At 55.6% G+C, this 22,818-nt stretch overlaps 1 protein-coding gene across 2 annotated transcripts in view; it reads left to right on the top strand.

Annotated features, from left to right (window-relative positions):
* The window catches only part of VIPR2 (vasoactive intestinal peptide receptor 2), a 69,470-nt gene that overhangs the window by 16,399 nt on the left and 30,253 nt on the right, over positions 1–22,818 (top strand). For both annotated transcript variants that reach the window (XM_061199013.1, XM_061199014.1), the window contains 2 exons: positions 8,559–8,666; positions 12,360–12,457. In XM_061199013.1, coding sequence (XP_061054996.1) covers positions 8,559–8,666; positions 12,360–12,457 — 206 coding nt within the window. The remainder of the gene's footprint in view (positions 1–8,558; positions 8,667–12,359; positions 12,458–22,818) is intronic.

Genomic DNA, 22,818 nt, shown 5'->3' with positions numbered 1-22,818 from the left:
CACTCCGAGGAGGTGTTTCCCCAACGCTCTCAGCGTAGAAGGCAAAGGGGGCGGGGGCAGGACTGTTTGGGGAGAGGGTTTCTTTGGGGAGAGTCCTTGGAATGCTCTGTGATGTCTGCTCCCCTGTGGATGGGAGGGGGGTCCCCCACCCAGTGAGAGGACTGTCTTGTTGCTGGGGGACACAGGGATGAGAGGTGGCTGGCAGCCGTCTTGGTGCAGCTGGGCAGAGAGGTCCACTGGGTCTGTAATTGTCCTCTGCTCAGGAGGACAGCCACCAGGGCGAGGGCCAAGAGGGGTCGGGGCCGCAGCTGGGGGGAGGCGGCCCCTGGTCCATGGGAAGAGGAGGTGCTGGCTTCCACCACGAGCACCTGTGCCAAGACCCCTGAGTGCCTCCAAGCCCCCTGGAGCCCCGAAAACCACCACCAGCAGATCCAAACCCCAGTCTGCCCTCCACTCCCACTAGCCTGAAATAAGTCAGGTGGAGAAGGCATGTTAACTAAGGAGACCAGACTGTGCCTTAGACCAGAGTGGTCAGAAACACGAGGGGCCCCACCTGAGTTTCCTGCAGGACAGAGACTGTGCCCTGAGCCAGTGTGAAGGGCCCGGCTCCACCTGCAGCACAGGCGTGTCCCCAGGTAGTCCATAAACATGAGCGGGTTCACCCGCCGCTGCAGGCTGCACACGGGCTCGCAGCACGGGCCACACCTCCTCGTGCCTGGACTGACGCACCTGAATGCACGGTCCGGGGCGTGTGCTGCTTTCGTAGTTTAAGATCGCACGCCTGCAAGAGTCTGTCGAATTTTAAGGGTGTCTCAGTGAGGGGCTCGTATCGTCCCCTTAGGTACTGAGGAGTTCTAAGTGGACAGAGCCTGGTGTAACAGGATGTGGCAAAGGCTCTGATGTGCGTGTAATGGGTCTCAAGGCCTTGGGGGGGTCACTGAGCCTCTTTAGGCGTGCACCCCTGCTGTGAAGCAGCGTGTTCGCCGAGAGCCAGAAGGCCCTTCCCGACTCTGAAGTTCTGCGGTCTTTCTTTTTTTTTTTTTAATTTATTTTATTTTATTTATTTATTTTTGGCCGCGTTGGGTCTTTGCTGCTGCGCACGGGCTTTCTCTAACTGTGGCGAGCGGGGGCTACTCTTCGTTGTGGTGTGCGGGCTTCTCATTGCGGTGGCTTCTCTTGTTGTGGAGCACGGGCTCTAGGTGCGCGGGCTCAGTAGTTGTGGCGCACGGGCTTAGTTGCTCTGCAGCATGTGGGATCTTCCCGGACGAGGGCTCGAACCCGTGTCCCCTGCATTGGCAGGGGGATTCTTAACCACTGCGCCGCCAGGGAAGCCCCTCTGTGGTCCTTTTAATGACCCCACAGCTGGCCCTCTGCCCCAAAGTTCTTGTTCACCAGGCAGAGCCCTGGCACTTATTTAAGGGGCTCACGAGGAGAATGACAGATGGAGTGAGAAAACGTGACATTCCTTCTTAAAGTGCTTTTTTCCTGTTCAGATATGTCTAGTAACTAGTGTGGCCTGAATCACCCCAGACGGAAGCACAGGAAACAAGAGCAGCCGTGACAACAGATCCTGTCCCCGAGGCACCGCCCAGCCAGCGCGTGGCCTCTCCATCCTCAGCCCAGCAGCGGGCTCTCGGACCCCACAGCGGGGACAACAGCCCTCACCAGGGGCTCCAGGGTCAGGGGCCCTGGGGGCCACACTCCGCCCAGGAGGTGCAGGTGGATCGGCGACGTTCCACCGTGCCCACCCCCAGGCCGAGCCACCTGCCCAGTGCTGCCAGGGACGGCCAAGGGCGAAAGCGGCCTGGCTGGGCTGGGCCCCGCTGTGTGTCTGTGCCCCACCCAGCCCAGCCCACAGCACAGAGGCGCTGTGGGCAGGGCTGGGGAGCCTCTGGCAGCTCAGCCCAGCTCCGTTCAGTGCCTCATTTACTCGTCTGTGCGATGAGCCTGGGGACACCCCAGGCCTGTGAGTTTGGGGGATGGAATGAACTCATGAGGGCGGCACCCGGCCCCTCTGCTGCTGTCACCGTTCATCCGGGGAGCAGTGCTTTCCCCAATGGGCTCGTGGGCTGGGCTGGTCATCGGCCCTGCCTTCTGGGTCTGTGGAGGTGCCGGGGGCCGTCGAGTGAAGCGTCCAGGGACGCCCGGCCCTTCGGCGGTGGCGTGAGACCGGGAGGCACCCCGCCGGCCAGACGGGCCTCCCTGTGCCAAGCAGGCCCCTGGTGAGCCGCCCGGTTGGCTCACCTGCTCTGCATGGGAGGAAGCCAGGCTTGACGAGGTCGGGGCTGTGGCCTGACGAGCTGTGGGCTCCGAGCCCACCCTCCCTCCCGTGCCAGGTGGGGCGTGGCTGCCGTGCGCCCCTGAGCGGCTCAGCACCACCTCAGGGACGGGGGTCAGCCTGGGTCTCTGGCGCAATGGCCAGGGGTGGGGCACGGGAACGTTCTAGCAAGTCCCCGGGGGCTGCTGCTCTGGGGCCCCGTCAGCACCCGCACTCGTAATCCTCGAGGTCCCGTCTAGCGCCTGCACCCCAGGACTGTGGGTCTCAGCCCTGGGTACACGTTGGAACCTCCAAGAATCTTAAAAACCGAGAAGCGCTGTCCGGGAGAATCAAACCAGAACCCTGGATGTGGGTACTAACAGCAGGCCCCGGGGGCGTGTAGGAAGGACCCGGGCATACCCTCCACTGCCGCTTGGCTGCCGCATCACCAGCCTGGGCTGAGGGGGCGCTGGCCTGCCCTCTGACGGGGTCGTCCACGGGGCACACGAGGTGCTGCCGGTCACGTGAGCCTTGGAGACCGCGTCGTTCTGGCCACGGCAAATTCTATACGAGGAGTGACCAGGGAGCAAGAAGCGCCATTTCTCTGCTTTCTCTCGAGCAGGGTTAAAAAAATAAAAAGCGAATAAAAATGTCCGTAATGAAGGGACTTGGCCTGGAGGGTGTGCTGGTCATGGTGCGGAGGCCAGTCGAGCTGAGCTGACCCCCAGCTGAGGCCTCTGCGTGGCTCTTCCTGCCATCGAGTAGCAGCTGCTTTTCAGTGTCCCTCGCCATCTGCCCTTGTGTCATCTACACACTGACACCCGCACTCGGCCGCCTGCCCACTGGGGTCGGAGCCAGGAGACAGGAGAGGAGGTGACGGGCCCTTCTTCCCATCTCGCTGCGCCTGTTCTCACCTGTCCACCGACACAGGCGTGGCTGATGCACAGAAGCTCCTGGAAACAAGTAAACGGTGTCCAGCGCTGTGTCCGCCACAACCAGGCAGTTGAAAGTCCTCTGACGGGACTGGGCTGGGCTTCCCTGGGGCTCCGGCTTCATCACCGGGGGCAGAGGAAATGGGGTTGTGAGACCTCCACCCCAGGAGCTGCGGCTTGAGGAGTGTTTACCCACCCGGTCATGAGGTCCCACCAGCCCATCACAGAGGAGGACGGATGGACCAGGTCAGCACCTGCTGTCTGCAGGCTGGGGATCCAGTGACCAGCACGGCTCTGGCCTCGGAGCCCGAGAGCACTTCCTGGGCTTCCCTGCAGCTTCCGATTCTGGAAGAAGCTTTGCCACTTATGACTTCAAATTTAAACTAAACTTTTGAATGGAAGGTGTTATTGGTAATGTTAGCTGTTGCCTGGCCTCCTACATTAGTGCCAGAAACAGTTTTATTTCTCCTTTTCCTTTCCCCATGCCCCTGCTCCTGCAGCACTTCCCCCGTGCTCCGTCTTGAGCAAGGTGACCCAGGGGATGAGGCCTCCTGCCACTGGGTGCCCGGGTGCTGGTCTGCCCACCCTCTCCTCGCAGGCCGGGCCGCAGGAGCGGAGACCCCTCCCTGGAGCTCCTGGTCGCGGTGGGAAGCGCCTCCATCACACTGTGTCCACCGTCGAGAGTCAAGCCTGCCTGGGTACCTCTGCTGTCCCACTGCTGTGCTGTCTCTCTCTGTGCGTTGGTGTTGGTAGGGGACTGGCTTTCTCTCTTGGTAAAAACGTGGACAGATCAGAGCACGGCCACTGCTGGGGATGCCCCGGGAACCTCACCCAGAGAGGGCGGGAGACCACATCAGTCGTGGTCACAGCCTCACCTGAGACATCAGCCCTGCGTTCGCTGGACGAGTGCTCAGAGCCGTCCTTTGTCTGCTTGCGCACCTGGATTCGGTTCATGCCTCTGGCTCTGTGTCCAGGGCTTCCATCATAAAACACCTTGAACGTGGAAGACTGGAGTGGTAGGAGCACATCTCCCCAGGTCCCAGGAGGTCACGGAGGGCCAGTGGGGACAGTGGTCTTCCAGGGAGAGGGCAGTGACAGCAAGACAGGTTCTGGCCCCAACCTCGCTCTGCGAACCCATGAGCAGGAAACACAGTGTTTGTAAAAGCTCTGCCCTAGATGAAGTGTAACACCTAAATAGTGAGACTCACCTGATTTTCTTGAAAATTAATTGCTGTTTGTATCATTGAAATAATGAGAAAATAAACCCAGGACTCAAAACAACACGTGTACCATCGTCTGTGAGAGTATGACTTGCCCGGGGATATTTTGGAGAGAAAGTTGGTTTTTCGGGTACAAGTTTCCTTTCCATGGTGGCAGGTTCCTCCCCCTTCATAAGACTGCATCGGGCCAGGTGAACTGCAGCTGTCTCCCCTGAGTTCCAGGATATTGACAGGCACGTGTTCTAATAGCAGCCTTTCCTGAGCACAAGTCGTCCGTGTCCCGAGTGTGTTCCGTTCAAGTTGCCGTGAAGTTTAAGAAAGGTCTGGAGGCTGCACCGTGCGTAAGACCAGTTTTTCTGAACCTCTTGATCTAGAATGTTCCTTTCAGGGGACTAAGCTGCCTTCCCAAGAGGAACTTAGGAGGCCACCACCGCCGGTTTACGCTGGGCTCCTATGCGCTCTTTCCCTGCGAAGCCTGGCGGTTGGTTCACGGAGGCACCTCGGTCAGGCCCTGGTCGGGGCTCCTCCGCCACCTCCTCTCTGCAGCTTCTGGGACACTTTGCCAAGTTTACAACGTGTCAGTGCCTCCCAAATCTGTTACTCACCCAACTGCTAAATTAAACAGTATGGAAGCTGAGGAGTACAAAAAAAGCACTTGTTTCTGGGAAAACCAATTTGTGTGCTTTGGAAAAACTAAAAAAGTGAGTTGCTAAGCAGCCGTAGGGTTGGAGGTAAGAATGACGGCTAGGATGGAGTCTGGAAATCTAGCTTTGCGGGAGCCTAAGTCAGCCCACTTTCAGTGCTCTGAAGTTGGAAATCAACGATAGGTCAGAGTATGATTTACACAAGAAAAGCAATGAGAAGCCCAGTCAACAAGCCCACACGCAAAGGAAAGGCTTTGGCTGTATGTTCTATGTTTAAGTAATAACACACTTCGTGTTTCAATTAATGGAAGATATTTAAGGCATTAAGCACCTACTGTGCTTTTCAGTTCCCCAAGCCATTGACCCCCACTTTGGATAAGAGACCTCCTCCTCCTTGTTTTGGGTTTTGAAATACGGAGAAGATTTGTGTGATAAGTGATAAATAAATGTTTACCAAAAAATTCTCATTCTCATTTATAATTTATTCATAAAATATTTCAGATAATTTATATGGCCATTTTTAGCTGAAAAACCATGACATGAAGAAAGTTGCATCTGTTTGGGCTAACTTACCCCCAGCAATAGTTTATGTACGGTAATGATGGGTTTGTTATTTTCTCTCTTTGCTTTGTTTCTTGATAGTTTGTAAGAGTGGCTTTTTAGTTTTATTTTTTGCTCGTTTTAGCTACAGCTCGAGGGTGACGCTGTCCTGGGATGATGGAAATGTGTGTCTGAGCTGTGAGATGAGAGCCACCAGCCACATGTGTCTACTGAGCATTAGAAGTGTGGCCACTGCAGCTGAGGAGCTGAATTTTCCATTGCATTTAATTTCAGTCGATTTAGGCTGAAACTGATACGGCCACATGTGGTAACCACATTGCAAAGTGCAGTTCTAGGATTTTTTTCCCTTCTTTATTTTAGCGAATCTGTTTAGTTCATTTTATCTATTGTTTTACCTAAAGCGCTAATATATTGTTGAAGCATGATGGTGACAGCAAGTGCCCAGTAGGTTCCTGGTTTGGGTTGTACACTGTGCTTAACCTTTTCTAATAATAGCTACTTCTTTTAACAAATGGTCTTTGCTATGTTAAGGCAGTCTCAGTATTTCGTTATTTTATTTAGAGCTTTTAAAAATTAGGAATGGCTGCTGAATTTCGTCAAGTAACTTTGCAGTCTATTGATGTGAACAAAATTTTCCTCTTTTCAGACTGAGCCTTGATTTTATTATCACCATCTCAAATACCTAGGTTGCTACCAGAGTGTAACAAAAATAAATTCTCACGCAGACCCTGGTTGCCTCACCCACGCCACTTTTTCTCATGCAGTCTAGACTAGTCACCACTTTTCAAACAAGCCTTTTCTACCCAGTTTTTCTCAGCTCCAGCTGACCTCTGTTGGGAGTGACCCCTGCCTGTCAGCTCTCTCCCCTTTCTCCAAGCTGCCCCCCGCCGCCCCGCCCGCAGAGTCCCATCACGGTTGTGGTTTACGTTATTGTGATCACAGTTGACCCTGTAACAGTCCCAGTCTCCTTTCTGGTGTAGCTCTGTGTTATTCCTGGAACTATAAGTTCGTTTTCCATGTCTCTATCAATAATTAGCATCAAACTTTGTACCAGAACAACAGCAAGACTGTCGCGATGATCTAGTACACAGGGCGGTCACCGAATACTGTTCTCAGAGCCACTCCTGCACCCTCCGCCCCGTGCCAGGCGGCCGGGTTGGTCCGGGGCTCCCTGGTGCTCCTCCAGCAGAGCTTCCAGAAACACCCAGCAGGGCAGGGAAGTCTGGAGTTCTGAGAGTTCAGAATTCAAACTCGACGTGATTCTCCCAAACATAGGCCACCTGTGCCCTTTAAGTGCGCCCCCATTGCTCACTTCCTGCGGGCTGGGCTGCCTCCCCCTTTGCGCTACCTGAATCTTTAACACACATACATGCTGTCTGTCTTCAGTTTTATGACATCTCCAGGAACTGCCATTTCAAATTTCTCAACTGCCATTTTCATGAGATTTGGGAAGTGGAGCGAGAAGCTCATATGTCCCCAGTTGTCTGTCTCTTGCCCTCATTGCATAGGCACATCCCTCCTTACCACCCTGCTCATCCGAACACTCCCAGGCCTACAGGCTGCACCGCCCACCCGGCTGGAGGTGTGTTTCTAGTGATGTCTTTGTCCTTGATGATGGGCTCTAAGTAATTTTTCAAAAAGCAACATTTTCTTTAAATATGTAAGAATGTTAATATAGTATGAATTTATGTACGCAATCTTCGGTATGTAATACAGTTTTTAGGATGAATGTATTTTCATTTTATTTTAAAAAGCCTTTAGAAAGTATTTTCATCTTTTTTAAGGGTTTTCTTTATTTGTTTTTTTAGCCGCACCACGCGGCATGCAGGATCTTAGCTCCCCAACCAGGGATTGAACCCAATCCCCCTGCAGTGGAAGCGTGGAGTCTTAACCACTGGACCACCAGGGAAGTCCCTATTTTCATCTTTTTTTTGCAAAACTTGGTTTGTAGCCAACTTTTCATTACCTCTGTTCTTAGAAGTAAAACATTCCCATGGTCAAACCAAAAATGCATAGTTCCATTGATGTGTTTGCGCAGTGATCGTACAGGTGTGGGTGGCGTGTCAGAGAGCAGAACTGTTGTTTCTTTCTTTGTTTGAATTGAGGCTAGCACCCTGCTCCTCCAATACTGAAGTTTAAATGAAGTATAAAAGTTTAGAGGTCACAAAATATAGTAGAAACACCTTGGACTTGTAATAAAAAATTCCTGGGTTCAAACGTGGATTCATTTACCGTCTGTTTAATGTTGAGAGGCCCCTGGACCATTCAAACCTCAGTGCTCTTTGTCAGTGAGATGATTAATACAGTGTTGATATGAATAACCATCGTGGGGTGGGGTGGTTATCAAACCAAATAAGAGATCTGAAAAATGTTTTAAGCTATAACATTATGCAAGTTAAGTTTTGATAACTCCACGAGGGTAACCTAAGATTTCACCGCTAATATGTCGTCTTGGCTGCTGAAATCAACTAAATCTTTTCAAATATTTAAATTTGCAAATTGTCCTTGAAGTCAGAATCCATAAACACACAAGTGTATGTGCATCTAGGGGACCCTTACCTCTAAGACTTACACAATACCCAGTGTTGCCCATTTTATCACATGGGGGGTGGGGGGGAAGCACTTCAGCAGGAAAAAGTAATGATTCTACTGCAATTCAAAAGTGCGCAGTGCATGCTGGGTTCCTCAGAAACATTCTACCGCAGATCTGCTTATTCCTCCAAAGCTGATTACAGTGAACCCATGCCGTGTATATTCTCAATAATATAGTGGTGCGAGTTTCACAGAAAAATAATTTGCAAGATAATTACCTAATTAACAGACTTTCTATTTGAGAAGCTTCTGAGCAGATCCGGTCCCACCACCCTGGGCACCCCACGCGTGGCCTGAGGGTGCTGCCCCTGTGGTGGGCAGAGGGCCTTGCTCACCCCCGTCTCCCCTCCAGCCTGCAGCGGCGTCTGGGACAACATCACGTGCTGGCTCCCCGCGGATGTCGGCGAGACCGTCACGGTGCCCTGCCCAAAACTGTTCAGCAATTTTTATAGCAAACCAGGTACTGTCGTCTGTGTTGTTTCTGAGCCTTGCGGGGGGGTGCATATGGGGGGCCGGCTTCTCCATGAAGGCACAAGAAGCAGGGCGTGGGTTTCCTTGGCCCAGTGAGTCAGGGAACAGCTGTGCTGAGCTGGCCTTAGGGGCTGGGAGCACAGAAGGCTTCCTGCCGGGTCGTCCACCCTACAGCACACACGGTGGGACAGACAGGAGACCCTGAGCAGGAGCCAGACACACAGGTGCCCAGCGCAGACGAGGGGCCGTAGCACCAGGCAGGGAGAGAATAGAAACACCTGCCGCACGTGGGCACCCGTAACCCTCAGAGAGCGTCCTCCAGGGTGTCCCTTCCCGCCGGGAACGCACTTTCTCCTTCACGGGAATCATCTCCTTTCCTGGACCGACTCTCTGGGTTCTCAGCCCCGCCCTTGACCCGGCCCCCTGTCACCTGAACACCTGCAGTCGCGGAGCTTCCGGCCTCAGAAGGTGCTGGCCGACCGGGATGGGCCGCCCCCTCCTTCCGGGCTTGCTCTGCACACAGGCCCTAGAAACCCAGATGTCTGAGAAATAGACCTGTTTTTTATAAGAAGTTGTGGGTGGGAAATTGGGGGTCTCTCCACGTATCGGTGCATGTTGTCATGGCAACCAGCACGTTGCTCTGCTGTCCCCATGCGGGTGAGCCCTGGGCCCCACGTGAGGTCCCCCTGAGCCGGGCTAGGACAGGGGATGTGAACAGGCGGGTGGGAGACTCTACCTCTGTGGGAGGGGAGAGCCGGGGGGCTGGGCAGAGTTCCGAGAGCAGGTCTTTGCAAGGGACAGTATCAAACCACCAGGTGGAGGAGGGCCAGGTTCCAGGACTCGGAGATTTATTCTGACGAATTGGAACCTTAGGGCATCATGGATGCCTTCAAGTATTAGTGTTCTCTCAGCTGGGGAGAAGGCGCCTATGCTCTGCGTCCAATAACGACACGGCCAGGAGCCCGTGCCCTCGGCCAGGCAGCCCAGTTCTGAGTTCTGCCCCCCCTCCTCTCCAGAAGCCACCTGGCCAGTCCCCAGAGGGCTGCGAGGGCCCTGGCCCGCCCCTGACTCGGAGCCTGAAACGGCCCACGATGGGAGCACATCCGGTGGACCGGCCGCAACCTGGAGCCTTCCCATCACCCCTGCCTCGGTCCAAGCCAGGACCCTCCTGACAGGGTCTGAGCCCAGGTGGCCGTGCTCAGGGCCAGACGTGTGACTGTGGCCTTTTCAGGACAGTCACACTCAAACATGCACTTAAGGACCGAGGACAGGAGTGTGCAATCAGCTTTAGGGAGCTGGGGTGGGGCTACCTACACTGCCGTGCTGAGGCCCCAACACTGCAGCTAAACTGGGGCCACGGTGGGGAGAGGCATGGAGATTGCGGGGGTCCTCACAACAGGTGACCAGACTTCTGAGTCCTAAGCTGTGCCCCACTTTTGTTCTCAGGTCCCTCTCTCACCTCCATGCCTCCCCTCACTTCCCTGCCCTCTCCCTCATCCCCCAGATCCTTCCCTCACCCCCCGACCCCTCTCCCTCACCTCCCACACCCTTCTCCCTGAGCTCGTTGGCCCCGCTCTCACCCCTTTGTCCATCTTTCTCCCCTGACCCCTCTCTCACCTCCATGACCCGTCCCTCACCTCCCTGCCCCTCTCTCATCTCACCTCCCTGACCCCTCTCTCATCTCACCTCCCTGCCCCTCTCTCATCTCACCTCCCTGACCCCTCTCTCACCTCCCTGACCCCTCTCTCACCTCTCTGACCCCTCTCTCACCTCCCTGACCCCTCCATCACCTCCATGACCCCTGTCTCACCTCCCCAGCCCCTCTCTTTACTTTACCGTCTCAGGCATTTCCTGGAAGCCCACCTTCCACTTTTGCCTAAGGTTTCACTGAGGAGTGTGAAGCCAGGCAAGATGACAACCCTGTGGGCGAATCTCGACTTCATAGGATGAGGTTTATTTAAATGTCTTCTTTAGTGTTTGCCATATAATAAGTGAGGAATGGCCAGCTCAGCACCCACTCCTTGCCCTTGCACAGAGCTTAGGGTACAGGTCCCAAGAGCAGGTAGGTAGCAGGTGTGCTGTGCAGGTGAGGAGCTGACTGCCCAGGTCTGAAACGGGCACCTCGCTTGTAATCTGTGTAGCTTTGGGTGGGTGACCCAGCTTCTTTAAGCCTCAGGTTTCTCATCTATAAAATGGGATCATCAAGGGGCCTCCTCTCATAGCTGTCAGGATTGCATGAGTTAAGTACGGAAGAGCCGGGAGGAGCCGGTGGGCCCTACGCTGCCAACACCACTGTTATTCTTGTTCTTTCTTGTTCCCGACTCTGACGGGCAGGTCATTCTCTTCTGTGGGCCTCAGTCTCCCTTCTGTGAGGTGGGGCAGGGAAGCCAGACCTCAGCAACCTTGCCCCTTTCAGGGCTCTGTCTTGCCCACAGCGCTGCAGTCCCTGTGCCCGAGCTGCCCTCAGGCCCCCCGGGAGCTGGAGCAGGAGGTTTCAGGTCTGGAATCAGAGAACCCAGGGGATGGCGGTGTTGGAGTGAGGCTGGGCCGGGCGAGCCCAGGTGATGTTTTCCAGGGATTTTGCTGAGACCGACCCAACCCACTTCCTCTCCAGTGGATTGGGGTCTGGACTCCCCCGGCCTCTCTCCCCACGGGGAGCAGAGTGGCTTATGCTTATCTTATCTCCTCCCCAGTGTGGACCCACTGTGCTCTTCATCCCACCTGATTCATCAGTCAGAGCAGGTGAACAAGTGGGCTGCCCTGGGGTAGAAGAAATGAGGGATTTTTAATCACAAAACTCAGTTGTTACTGACCCTCAGAGCCTCACTTTTCCATCTATAAAATGGGAACAGTGATGCCACCAAGTGTGCAAATAAAAAGAGATGGTGTGAGGAAACGTTTGCTATTCTGAAAGCCCTGGGCCTGTGGTCCCAGCAGGAAGCAGAGACAGCAGGGCCAAAGTTGCCGCACCAGCCTGGGTCTGAGCTCCCAAAGCCCACCCAGCAGGTCCATCCCCTTCCCCTCACCACCCTGTGTGTCATCTGCTAAAGACGCCTCTTCCTGTGCAGGGGACCCTGCATTGCTGAGTCTGACGTGAAGTTAGGTTCTTAGGAGCAAACAGTGGGGTTGTAAAGTCAAAGCTGCCTTTATCTCACGCCACGCAAATCTGACGTCCACGGTCTTTGCTGCAACCACGGTGACCAGTGGTGCCTGCCCTGGCTGCTCTGGTCACTGTGCCTCGGGGCAGTGAGGTGAGGACTGGCCCAGGGGAGCGGGAAAGCGCAGGGCAGAGCAGGGCAGAGCGGCCAGGGTCTGCCTACGACGCCTCTCATTGGACAGAACAGCCTGTTGGCTTCCGCCCCGATCCGTAGTGAATAGAGCACACGGGCACCTCTATCCCGTCATAACCGCCCCCGACACCGCGCCCGTGCTTTGGCGCAGAATCCACTCCCTCCAGCCGCCGAGGCCCCGGGGCTGCAGGGGCCGCTGCCCAGGCTTCGTGGGTGAGGAGGCCAAGGAGGGGGACGCACCCTGAGCAGCAGCTGCCCTGGGTTCAGGCCCGGGCCCCTCGCCGGCCCCGAGGGAGAGGGAGCCTCTCAAGCCGGCGTAGGTGCAGGCGGGGGCCCTGGCCACCCAGGCCAGTCCTGACGCGCAGATCAGACACCTGGCCTTTACCTTCCAGGAAACATAAGCAAGAATTGCACCAGTGACGGGTGGTCAGAGACATTCCCGGATTTCATGGATGCGTGCGGCTACAATGACCCCGAGGATGAGAGCAAGGTAAGGGCTGCGTGGGCCTCCCTTTCTGGTTGTTTTTCCGAGGTGCCTGGTAAACCGTGACCATTTGCTGCTCCAAGCCTAACTCAGGTGTTCTTCCACTTCTGGCCAAATCCCGCCAGGTCCCTGGTTTCAGTTCAGCCGCCCGGCCTTTGGAATTATGCGCTGGTTCCGTAATTTTGGAGCTGGGAAGGGCTGGTTTTCTCCACCTGCTGTGGTGTATCTGGAAGATGACGCCGAGAGTGGCTCTACCTGCCGAACTGAGCTTAGCCAGTGTCCCTTCTGCCGTGAGGGTTTCTTTGTTCCCTTTAAGATGTTGCCACCCGTGGGCTGTCGAGAAGCCATGCGGTTGTTTTCTTAGCTCTGAGCCGGCAGCAGGGAGGGAACCAAACTTGGAGCATCTCTGCAGACTTAGAGCCCGTGTCGCTGGTGTGGGCTGCCCAGGCTCGGCTGGCCGCTGGTGCCTCTGTCAGGCCGTGGTGGGGACTCAGCGAGGGGCAGGCGTAGTGTGAGGAGAGCCTTTCTCCGGGAACGCGGTCCTTTAAGCGGCGAGCACCCTCAGCCCGGCACCCGCACCCGGCCGTGCCCGTGGTGGGGTCTGTTTTGTTTGCCACCAGAAAGCCAGGTCAGTGTCTCCCCTTGAACCCCATCGCTCGCCCTGTGACCCCGTGTGGACGGGTTAGGGCCTTGGGAGCCAGGAGCCGGGCTGTTTCAGACCTGCTCCCTGACGACGGGTGTGAGGCCCTGGGGAGTGCCTGCCCCCCACGCCTGAGCCCACGCGGTGCAGGCAGGCCGTGTCTGTGCGGCGAGGCCCGCCTCCTGCCCCCCGCCCGTGCCACCTCACCTCCGCTGTCCCTGGGTCCTGCCCCCAAGTGAGGCCCTCAGGGATGCGGCTGTCCCATCACTTTTCCTGGGTAACGAGGGGCTTTCTTTGCTCTCCTCACTAAGAGTTACAATTTAAAGCCGATTCTTTTCCTACCAAATTAGTAAACCCTAGGAAAGGAAGTTCCTTGTATTTTAGCCGGTATCCCTCTAACTGGATGACAAGTGACCTGTGACCGGTGGTCAGTGAGGGTAACCGTGGTGGTGCAGCTCTGAGCCCTGCGTCGTGTGCTTCTTACTGATGGACGTGGTATATATTTAACGTACACGATGTGATGTTCTCACATGTATACAATATAAGATGATTCCCCAGTCCATCGCCTCACAGATTCCCTTTGCTTTTTTTTTTTAATATATACATTTTATTTATTTATTTATTTATTTTTGGCTGTGTTGGGTCTTCGTTGCTGCGCACGGGCTTTCTCTAGTTGCGGCGAGCGGGGGCTACTCTTCGTTGCGGTGCACAGGCTTCTCATTGCGGTGGCTTCTCTTGTTGCGGAGCACAGGCTCTAGGTGTGAGGTCTTCAGTAGTTGTGGCGCACAGGCTTAGTTGCTCCGCGGCATGTGGGATCTTCCTGGGGATCGAACCCGTGTCCCCTGCATTGGCAGGCGGATCCTTAACCACTGCGCCACCAGGGAGGCCCCTCCCTTTGCTTTTGGTGAGACACAGAACCTGTTCATCTTATCACTGCAGGTTTGTGCTTGTTGACCGATGCCCCCCCATTTGCCCACCCTTCATCTCATTTAGTCTGGGTGACAACCCACTTTACAGATGGAGAAACTGAGGTTTAGAGAAATGATGTGACGTGGCCAAGGGCCCTGCCATTCTGACTAGAGCCAGCCCCTTTGACCCCCTCCTCAGAGGCCACTCCCAGGCCCCCCGCTCTCCCTACACAGGTGGAAGCAGCAGCAATGGGCCTGGGACACACCTGGGCGGGCAGCGAGGCCAGGGCTGTGCTGACCCTTCCCAGCCATTGTCCCCCCCCTCCCCCATGGACTTGTGCCCCTGGGGCATTCTGCACGAATCCCTTTTGTTCTACGGGATCCCACAGAGAAGGCCCAGCCTTTCCCCATGGGCGTGGCCAAGAGGCAGGTCTCACGCGGCCCCCATGACAGCAGCACAAATGGTGAAGCCCCTCCAACGCTGGGCCCGAGGCTCGGGCAGCGTTTAGCCTCCTCCGCTGTCAGCCGTTCCCCTTCCCGCTCCCTGGAGGATGGGCGTAAATGCCACTGCCCACGCGCTTGCCGGTGGCTGGGTGCACAGCCGGGTCAGAGGCCACTCGTGGAATCAGGGTCCGAGCACGTTTTCATGGGACAGTGAGGGGATCTCAGGTTCCAGACTCGTAGGAAACTGCTGTTCAGCTACTTAAATGTGTCCGAACCAGGAAGCTGTCTTATTGGTGTCTAAGAATAAGACCTTAAATCGTGTAGAATTTAACCCCAGTTTCAGGGCTGTTTCCATAGAGAAAAGCGTCCCAGGCCCCGTTCTGAAGACCCTGAACTCTGACCAGGGGTGATGACAGCCCCACGATGGCCGGGACCCTGTCACATCCCGCCTGACTCCCAGGTGGCCCTGCGGGACGGGGGCAGCGGCTGGAGAGTGTCCAGACTTCTGTAGGGGGTGGATGGGGTGGGGTCCCAGCAGCCACCTTCCATCACCCACATCTCCCTTCCACCTCGGCAGCCAGCCCAGCATTCGTACCTCCGAGGCCTCAGGACACACGTCAGGGCGAAGAACACAGCGTCCTGAGGCCTCGCCAGCAGCATTTATTCAGAGCCTGTGCTTGTTCCACAAGTAAACATTTCCCGGGAACCGCGACGTTCCTACTCTGTCCTCGGGTTACAGAGAGCCCATCGTCGTGGGAACCATGTCAGCTCGGAGCCCATGAGGACAGAGCACCTGTGATTTCCTGATGCTTTTCTGTCCGGTGCGAAGAGCTATTTTTGTTCTCAAACATTTCAGAGATTCTGCAGTTATCATGAATGCATATTCCCTGCTAATGGATTAGAAACTCAAAATATTTTAATGTGCGAAGGCGAAGAAAATAATGGCACAAGACCAAAATGAATAATTTTCTTCCTGATTGCAGCTTCCACTGCTCTCACGCTTCGAATTCTCGGTTGTTTAAGGAGTCGCTTGGAAGATGAAAACCGCAGCACGCTGAGCTGCCCAGAGCGAGGCCGGGACGGGCCTCCCCCGGGTGGAGGGAGGGAGCGGCCCCTCGATCCACGGGGACTCCTGCTTCCATGTCACTGTTCATCTCATCAGCCACTCTCTTTCTTCCCAGTTTTACGATTTTAGTTGGATTTCCTGTGCTCATGCAGCCAAACTCTGCCCTGGGTGCCGTGTGTGCAACCTTTGTTGGTTTCAAAATTAATTAAATTCAAGGGAAAAAATTAGCTTCCACAAAAGCCACATACAGTGAGGGAATTGAGAGACAAAGCAGTCGGGAATGGCAGTCCCGTGAAGGAAAAAAGAGTTTGAAGACCCCAGAGGACCCCTTGGACGACGCGGGAGCCGTGATTGCGAAGCTCTCTTCGTTTGGACCAGGGAAGCCCGCAGAGTCATGGCGGGGTGGCGGTGGCCCGGGCCTGCGTGTCCTGGTGCAGTGAAACCCTGACGCCAGCCAGGCTCGGCTCAGGACGCCCTGTCACCGCATCCCGCTTTCCATAAAGCAGGGTCTCCCCAGTCTGTGTCCCTCTCCCAGCAAAACCTGCCTCAGGTGTGCGCATCTTCGTCTTAGGCCTTTCTTCTTTCAATCCTTGGATAAAGGGTTTAATCTCATTAAGAGGCTTTCAGGACCTCCCTGCCAACCACAGACCCATGGGGGCCACACCGGCAGCTCCCCTCCCCCTTTTCCCTTGTCCCAGCCTGCTGAAGCCTGCGGGGAGAGCAGGCCAGCCGGAGACCACGAGCCCCTCTCACTGCCCCCACCCTTACCATGGGAGCCTACGGGTCTCCCGAGCCAAGGAGGTTGTTCTGGCATCAAGGTCTCAGCCTCAGGCGGGCGGTCGTTCCACCTGGTGTCGTCTGCCTGGTCACCTGCCCCCCCAGGCCCCCTGACCCATCATGCCCCAGACCCGGGGGCTCTCCTGACCCGGTGGCTCGTGCTGCAGCCCGTCGGGTGGACCCTGGTGTCCTGACTTCCTTCCTCCGCCGACGGCTGTCTGGAGGCTTCTGGTCAGAGCGCTCCCTGGCCAGCCTCCCTGCCTCAGTGTCCCACCCGCTGCCCAGTGTTCCCGCCTCTCTGATCTCCCAGGGATGCTGAGAGTTGGCAAAACATGAAAAGTGCTAGAAATGAGCACCCATGACAAGTCTCATGGGCCCAGAGTGGTCTCCTTTTCCCTGTTATTGGGAGTCTCCCAGATGAATCTAGAAGGACCCCAGGGCTGTACCCCCTCTGTGGCCACCACCCGTGACTCAGTCACCACATAGGATTCTGCGTCCGGCCTGCTGCCCCGCCGCCCTGCCGAAGGACAGCAGCGTCAGTGACACGCAGGCACCCTGTGCTGGGTGGACACACCAGGCAAAGCAGTCCATACGTCTCCTGCATTATATATTTGCTACTATAGTTCTTAAATAAAGAGCTCTTCTGCTAAATTTAGCCAAGAGAACTGTTTGGCATTTCAACCTTCCCATGCTTCGAGTGAACACATTTCTTCCATGTTATGCCATATTCCTAAAAATATTTTTGCAGTCTCTTCTCAGCTTTCAGACCATTGCAGTAACTCTTTCCCACTGACCGCTAATGTCACCTCCCCAAGGGTCCCCATCCCTGGCGTGCTCAGTCCTTCCATGTCAGGCGCCCTCGACCTCTCACTCCCAGGCCCTGCAGGACCCCCGATGTCCCCATGTCAGAGGACGGTGGGCAGGGACATGCTGAGCAGCCTGTGGGAGGTGGAGGGTGGGACTGGACCAGGAGTAGAGCACCCAGGGGTGCAGGAGGGCCTCACACTCTCTTCCGGTACGGTGGCCGATTGCGTTCCGCTTCCGGACAAGCACCCAGGGCGGTGGCTTCGCTTCATTTTGCATCAAAGGGCGGGAAGGAGCTGCGCCGTGGTTTTCAGGGGCACGTGAGGGCCACACTCTCTCCTGGACCGCTCATCAAACGATGGGGAAAATCCGTTTTCCTCTGACCCGTCCCCGCCAACAAAGGAGTGCTCCCCATGGTGACTGAACAGGGGCGGGTTGGGTCAGCAGCAGCGAGGCAGGCAGGGCAGGACCTGGGGCGTCAGGGCGGGGAAGCGGTGCCAGCGGGGCTGGGCGGCAGCCGTAACCAGCGCTACACACCACGCCGCCCGCTGACGGTCCAGGCAGAGATCTGACCGCCGGCAGAAGCGTGATCCGAAGGTTCACGAGACAGACACGATTACTAGCCAGTTTCACCTGAACCTGTAAGCGTGATGCTTAACATTTGCCCGATAAAGGAGTGAGTCTTTCCAAGGCCAAAGGAGAAACAGGGTGAGGCAGAGGAGGTTAGCCAGGAAATCTACAGAAACGGGGTAGGTGCCTGGCTCTGGGAGGTTCTCCTACAAGAAAGGAGATGAGGGTACAGAAATTAGGGGCGAATAATAGAGAAAAAGCTCAGGAGCGCGTAGGAAGCAATACAGGTGTCCAGGGAAATACAGAGAAACAACCTGTCTTCAGGGAAGGAAACGCAGGGTGCCTGCGAGGCAGGCAGCCCCAGCCTTGCAGGGGTGAGGGGGCCGAGCCACGAGCCCACCCCACTGTGAACACCAGGCCGTTTCTGTAAGACAACCATGGGGACCAGCCGTGTCCACAGGGCTAGGGCATCAGGCAGGACTCGGGGCTGGGGCCCCGGCAGAGGGCTGGGGGCCCCAGGCCGGTCTCAGCCGGGAACAGGTCTCTGAGGGACGGTCTGACCTCCCTGATGCCCCCCTCTTCATTGGGCTTGTACGTGACAGCCTTGCCTGGGGAAACATACATTTGGGGCCCAGGCAGCTGGCAGTTGGCGAAGCTGGGCGCACCGGCCGTCCCAGCCAGGCCCTCAAGGTGGGGACGGGAGGGAAGGCACCGTTTCTGGGGCAGGTTGGGGGCAACCAGGACATTCACTGGACAATCCAGTCAGTTTCTCCATGTGACGTACAAGTTCAGGACTAAAAGTTTGTGGTCCTATGAGATAACTGAAGAAAATATGGAAATTAGCAATATTTGTTTTACTGGGTACTCGCAATCTCTTTTAAAGACCTAGAAAAAAGAAGACAGAGTTTTGGAAAGGTTCACCTACCAATTGTCAAGTTGACACCACCTGTCTCATGGGTGTGGTTTGGGGAATTCGAGCGGCTGGACATGGGCCTGGAGAGGCCACAAGCCAGGAAATGTGCTGATGAAGGACCAACAGTGGCCTCGTTACTGCGGGTTCCCTTTAACAGTTTGGCTGTATTTTCTACTTTCTCAAAAATCAGCAAATACTTTACTCTTGTATTCAAATAAAATCAAATTTTAGGTCCCCCCAAAACACTTAAGTTTATGCTGTTGGACAAATCATTTCTCAGTGACATTTGCTTCCCACCAGGAACCCTGCCAGGACAGCGAGGAAACTTCCCTCTGTCGTGCGTTTCCTGAAACCTGCTTTGAAGCGATTTAGTTGCCGGGATGGTGCAGGGGAGCCGACTGGCCGGGGACGCCCTGCAGCCTTCATGATCTGTGCGCGGGTGCATGGCGGGCGTGCACGCGGACGTGGCGCCTGGGCTGCACACATGCACCCCCTCAGCTCGTGAACCGCGAGCCTGTCTTTCCTAAAGGAGGGTGTGCTGTGCTGTACCCTCAGCACCGGCACCGGACCTGGGAGATTCCGAGTTTTACACAGCGTCATCTAACCCGCTGGCTCGGTCCCAGGACGGTTCTCAGGGCACGTCTACCAGCAGAGGCGGCACTGACGCGGGTGACCCAGCCTCTTCCCACCCCTGGGCCTTTCTCTGTCTTTCACATGTCGTGTTTGAAGGTCGGCCTCGACCTCACAGACCTCACAGGCTCTCTGAGGGGTTTGTCTGATGTTTCTAGAATCACATGCGGGTTATCTGCCAAAGGTGAGGACGCTTGCTAGCAAAACAAAGGCTCCCAATCCCTCTGTCGGTTGCCTTTTCTTTATCATAAACTCGTGCTGTAAATAGGTCTCAGTGGGAGAAACTGCTCCAGAATATCTGTGGATGTTTCTTTGCCTCAGAAACGTCGTATTTGGGTTTTTAAAAGAAAATCCGTTTTCCTCTAACACGTTCACACCAACAAAGGAGTGTTCCCCGTAGTGACTGAAAATAGGGGCTCTTTGCCAGCCAGTCACACAGTCCTGGCGACACAGACCCGCACCCCCAGCGCCACCTCCTCTGAGATGTCACCGCCGGGCCCCCGGCCGAGCTGCCAGGTCCCCTGCTCCCAGCTACACAGCAGTGCAGCTTCCATGGGAAGTCAGCCCTGTGGCGAGTGGGCATCAGTCATGGTGACCATGTGGACGCCGCCCTCTCCTGCCCCCCCCCCCACGAAGCATCAGACACCTTCCCGACGTCTCCGCTCATCCTCAGGAGAGAGGCGATCTCGGGGACAAGGACAGCGATGTCAGCTGTGTGTCACCCAGACTGGCTGTGACGGGTGCCTGGTCGCTTCCGCCCAGGGCAGTGCTGTCCAGGGCCCTCTGACCTGAGAGCCCAGCGCCCCCCTGGGGTCAGTCCGCTTCCTCAGACGGCCCTGAGGGCCACAGCGAGGCTGGAGGAGGCCCAGCGCGAAGCCAGCGTGCTTGCATCTCCCCTTTGGGCTCCTGCAGTGCCTCTGACCACCCACAGACTGAAGGGGGAGCCGCCGTCAGCAGGAGCTCTGCCTGTCTGCCTGTACTTCCGTCCGCCCGTCCCCTCACCCTCCCCCGCAGCGCTGGTCAGGGCCGCGCAGGCAGCGGGAACCACGCTGAGCGTAGGGATGCGGGGCTCCAGGTCCTCTGTGAAGCAGACTGTGTACAAAGGAGGCTTGACTCAGGAGGACTCGGGTCCTTGGACTTAATAACCTTGAAGATCTCTTTCGTCATAAAAATGATTTTCATTGTGAAATCAAAGCCAGTAACATGAGTCACTTAGGGGCATTTACCAAGAGTGTTTACAAGCTCTTTACATGGATTATCTCATTTAATCCCCCGACAAGCCCATGAGGTAATGCGCTGCTTTCAATCATCCTTTTATGGTTGAGGGAAACTAATCCACAGTCTCATCAGTGAATAGAATTTAAACCACAAGCCCCAGAGAGTCCCCAGGCTCCAGTTCGCTGTGGATTTTACTCTTGGTTGAGTTCGTGCAGCTGGATGACACCACGGTCTGTGCTTCGGTGTGGAGCATCTTTTCATTTGCCCATTTGCCATCCGGTCTGTTCTGTGGCGAGGTGCCTGTTAAGGCTTGTGGCCCGTTTTTAGTTGGGTTGTTTATTTTCTTATTGTTGAGTATTAAGAGTTCTTTGTATGTTTTGAATAACAATCCTTATCAGATGTACCTTTTGCAGATATTTTCTCCCAGTCTGTGGCTTGTCTTCTCATCCTCTGAATTTCTTTCACGGGGCAGAATTTTTTAATTTTATTGAAGTCCATCTTATCAATGATTTCTTTCACGAATGGTGGTGCCTTTGGTGTTGTATTTTAAAAAGCATCATCAACTCAAGGTCATCTAGGTTTTCTCCTATGTTATCTTCTAGGAGTTTCATAGTTTTGCACTTTACATTTAGGTCTATGACCCATTTTGAGTTAATTTTTGTAAAACTGTAAGGTCTGTGTCTAGGTGCATTTTTTGCATGTGGATGTCCAGTTGTTCCAGCAACATGTGTTGAAAAGACTGTCTTTGCCCCATTGTATTACCTTTGCTTTTTTGTCAAAGACCAGTGACTATTTACATGGGTCTGTTTCTTTACTCTCTTCTGTTCGTTGACGTGCTTGTCTGTCCTTTCGGCCACACCAGTGTCTTCATTCCTGCAGCTTAACAGTCAGTCTCATGACTCTGCTCTGGGAACCCCCAGCTGCTGCTGCCGCCTGTCTCCCCACTGTCCTGGGGCAGCTGTTTGTCCTGTGTCCTCCCTTCTCTCGTGGACCCAAGGAGATGGTTGATTTTCCAGTCCTTTCAGAGTTCTACTCATTGTTAGGATGCAGTGGTGCCGTCCGCGCCCCTTACGTGCAGAACTGACCAATTCCTCTTAAGGGAAGAAAGCTGAAACAGACAAGTAACGTCCCCCAGGGAGGGCGCCCTCTGAGGGAGGGGACACTGGGGTGCGGGTGGACTCTCAGCCCTGCGCCTTGGTGGCCTCGTGGTCTTAAGCTGACCTGTCACGCCGGACTCAGGCCCCCCCTCTGTGTGAGGGGAACGTGGCAAAAATACTCTGTCTGCTCCTTCACAGGCCGCGGGGAGGAGTGAACGAATTAACTTCTGTGTTATATTTTGTAAATTGCAAAGCACCCAGCGCTGTTCGGTGATCATTACAGTCTCCTAAGCAGAATAAGTGGGTCTTAAAAGATATTTGCCAACGACTTTCGGGCAGAAAAATTCAACTCATAACATTGTTGCAAATGTGACAGTGAGCCTCACGCATCCTGAATCTGAGATGCTGCGTGAGTCTGGGGAGTAGCTTTGCTGACCTGCGTGCGCTGTGGACCACATTCCCATGAAAACAGGCTGTCATTTCTGATGGTCTCTAACACATTTGTTTTAAAACAAAGAAGCCTCAGCCTTCCATTTTTAAGGAGAGAACGGGCACCTCCTTGCACCCGAGACAGAGGCTGTCCCTGGGCCCTGGCGAAGGCTGCCGGTCCCCGGGCTCCGAGATCCTTCCGCAGCCCCGCTCCAAAGCCGCCACGAGATGAGGCCCCGGACCGGCCACTCTACTCAGCGCGCTCTGGCCGCTCGGCCCTCTGCCTGCCGCCACACAGGACGTGGCGTGTGGGGGCCCCTGCAGCGCCTTCGCGGAGGAGCCCAAAGACCTGGCCGAGGAATCAGAGCTGAGGCGCTGCCCTGGGAAGCCAGGGAGCCGGGGAGAAGCAGAGTACCACCCGTGACTGACGCCTCCACGGGGAGCCCAGACGACCCTGCTGCACCGGCCAGCGACGTCGCCCAGGTCCCCAGCACCTGGCACATCTCCTCCGGGCCACCCGCCCGTCCGTGCTGCCCTTCAGCTGCGAGGTGCCCCTGCCCTCTCCACCACCTGCCCTCCGGCCCCTGCTCTTGCCTCGGCCACTCGCTCTGAGTTCAGAGTGAGAGACACAGGTCAGCATTTTTCGGGGTCTGTGTTGGTCTTATTTACCCAGCAAGACCTACATACCCCGGAGACAGGGGCTGTGCCTTCTGTTCAAGGGGGACCCGTCCTTAGACAGATGCTGGGTAGCAATGGTGGTTTCACTTGCATCCCCTCGGCCCTTCGTGCGAAGGTTAATCGTTACTAAAAGGTCTGGGAGAAGCCACTGTTTCCCAGACAGCGATGCACGTGGCATCAGCAGCTTCAGAAG

This window comes from Eubalaena glacialis, chromosome 8 (assembly GCF_028564815.1).
Source record: "Eubalaena glacialis isolate mEubGla1 chromosome 8, mEubGla1.1.hap2.+ XY, whole genome shotgun sequence".
Classification (NCBI taxonomy): domain Eukaryota; kingdom Metazoa; phylum Chordata; class Mammalia; order Artiodactyla; family Balaenidae; genus Eubalaena; species Eubalaena glacialis.
This window is presented reverse-complemented; position numbering and strand designations above follow the sequence as displayed.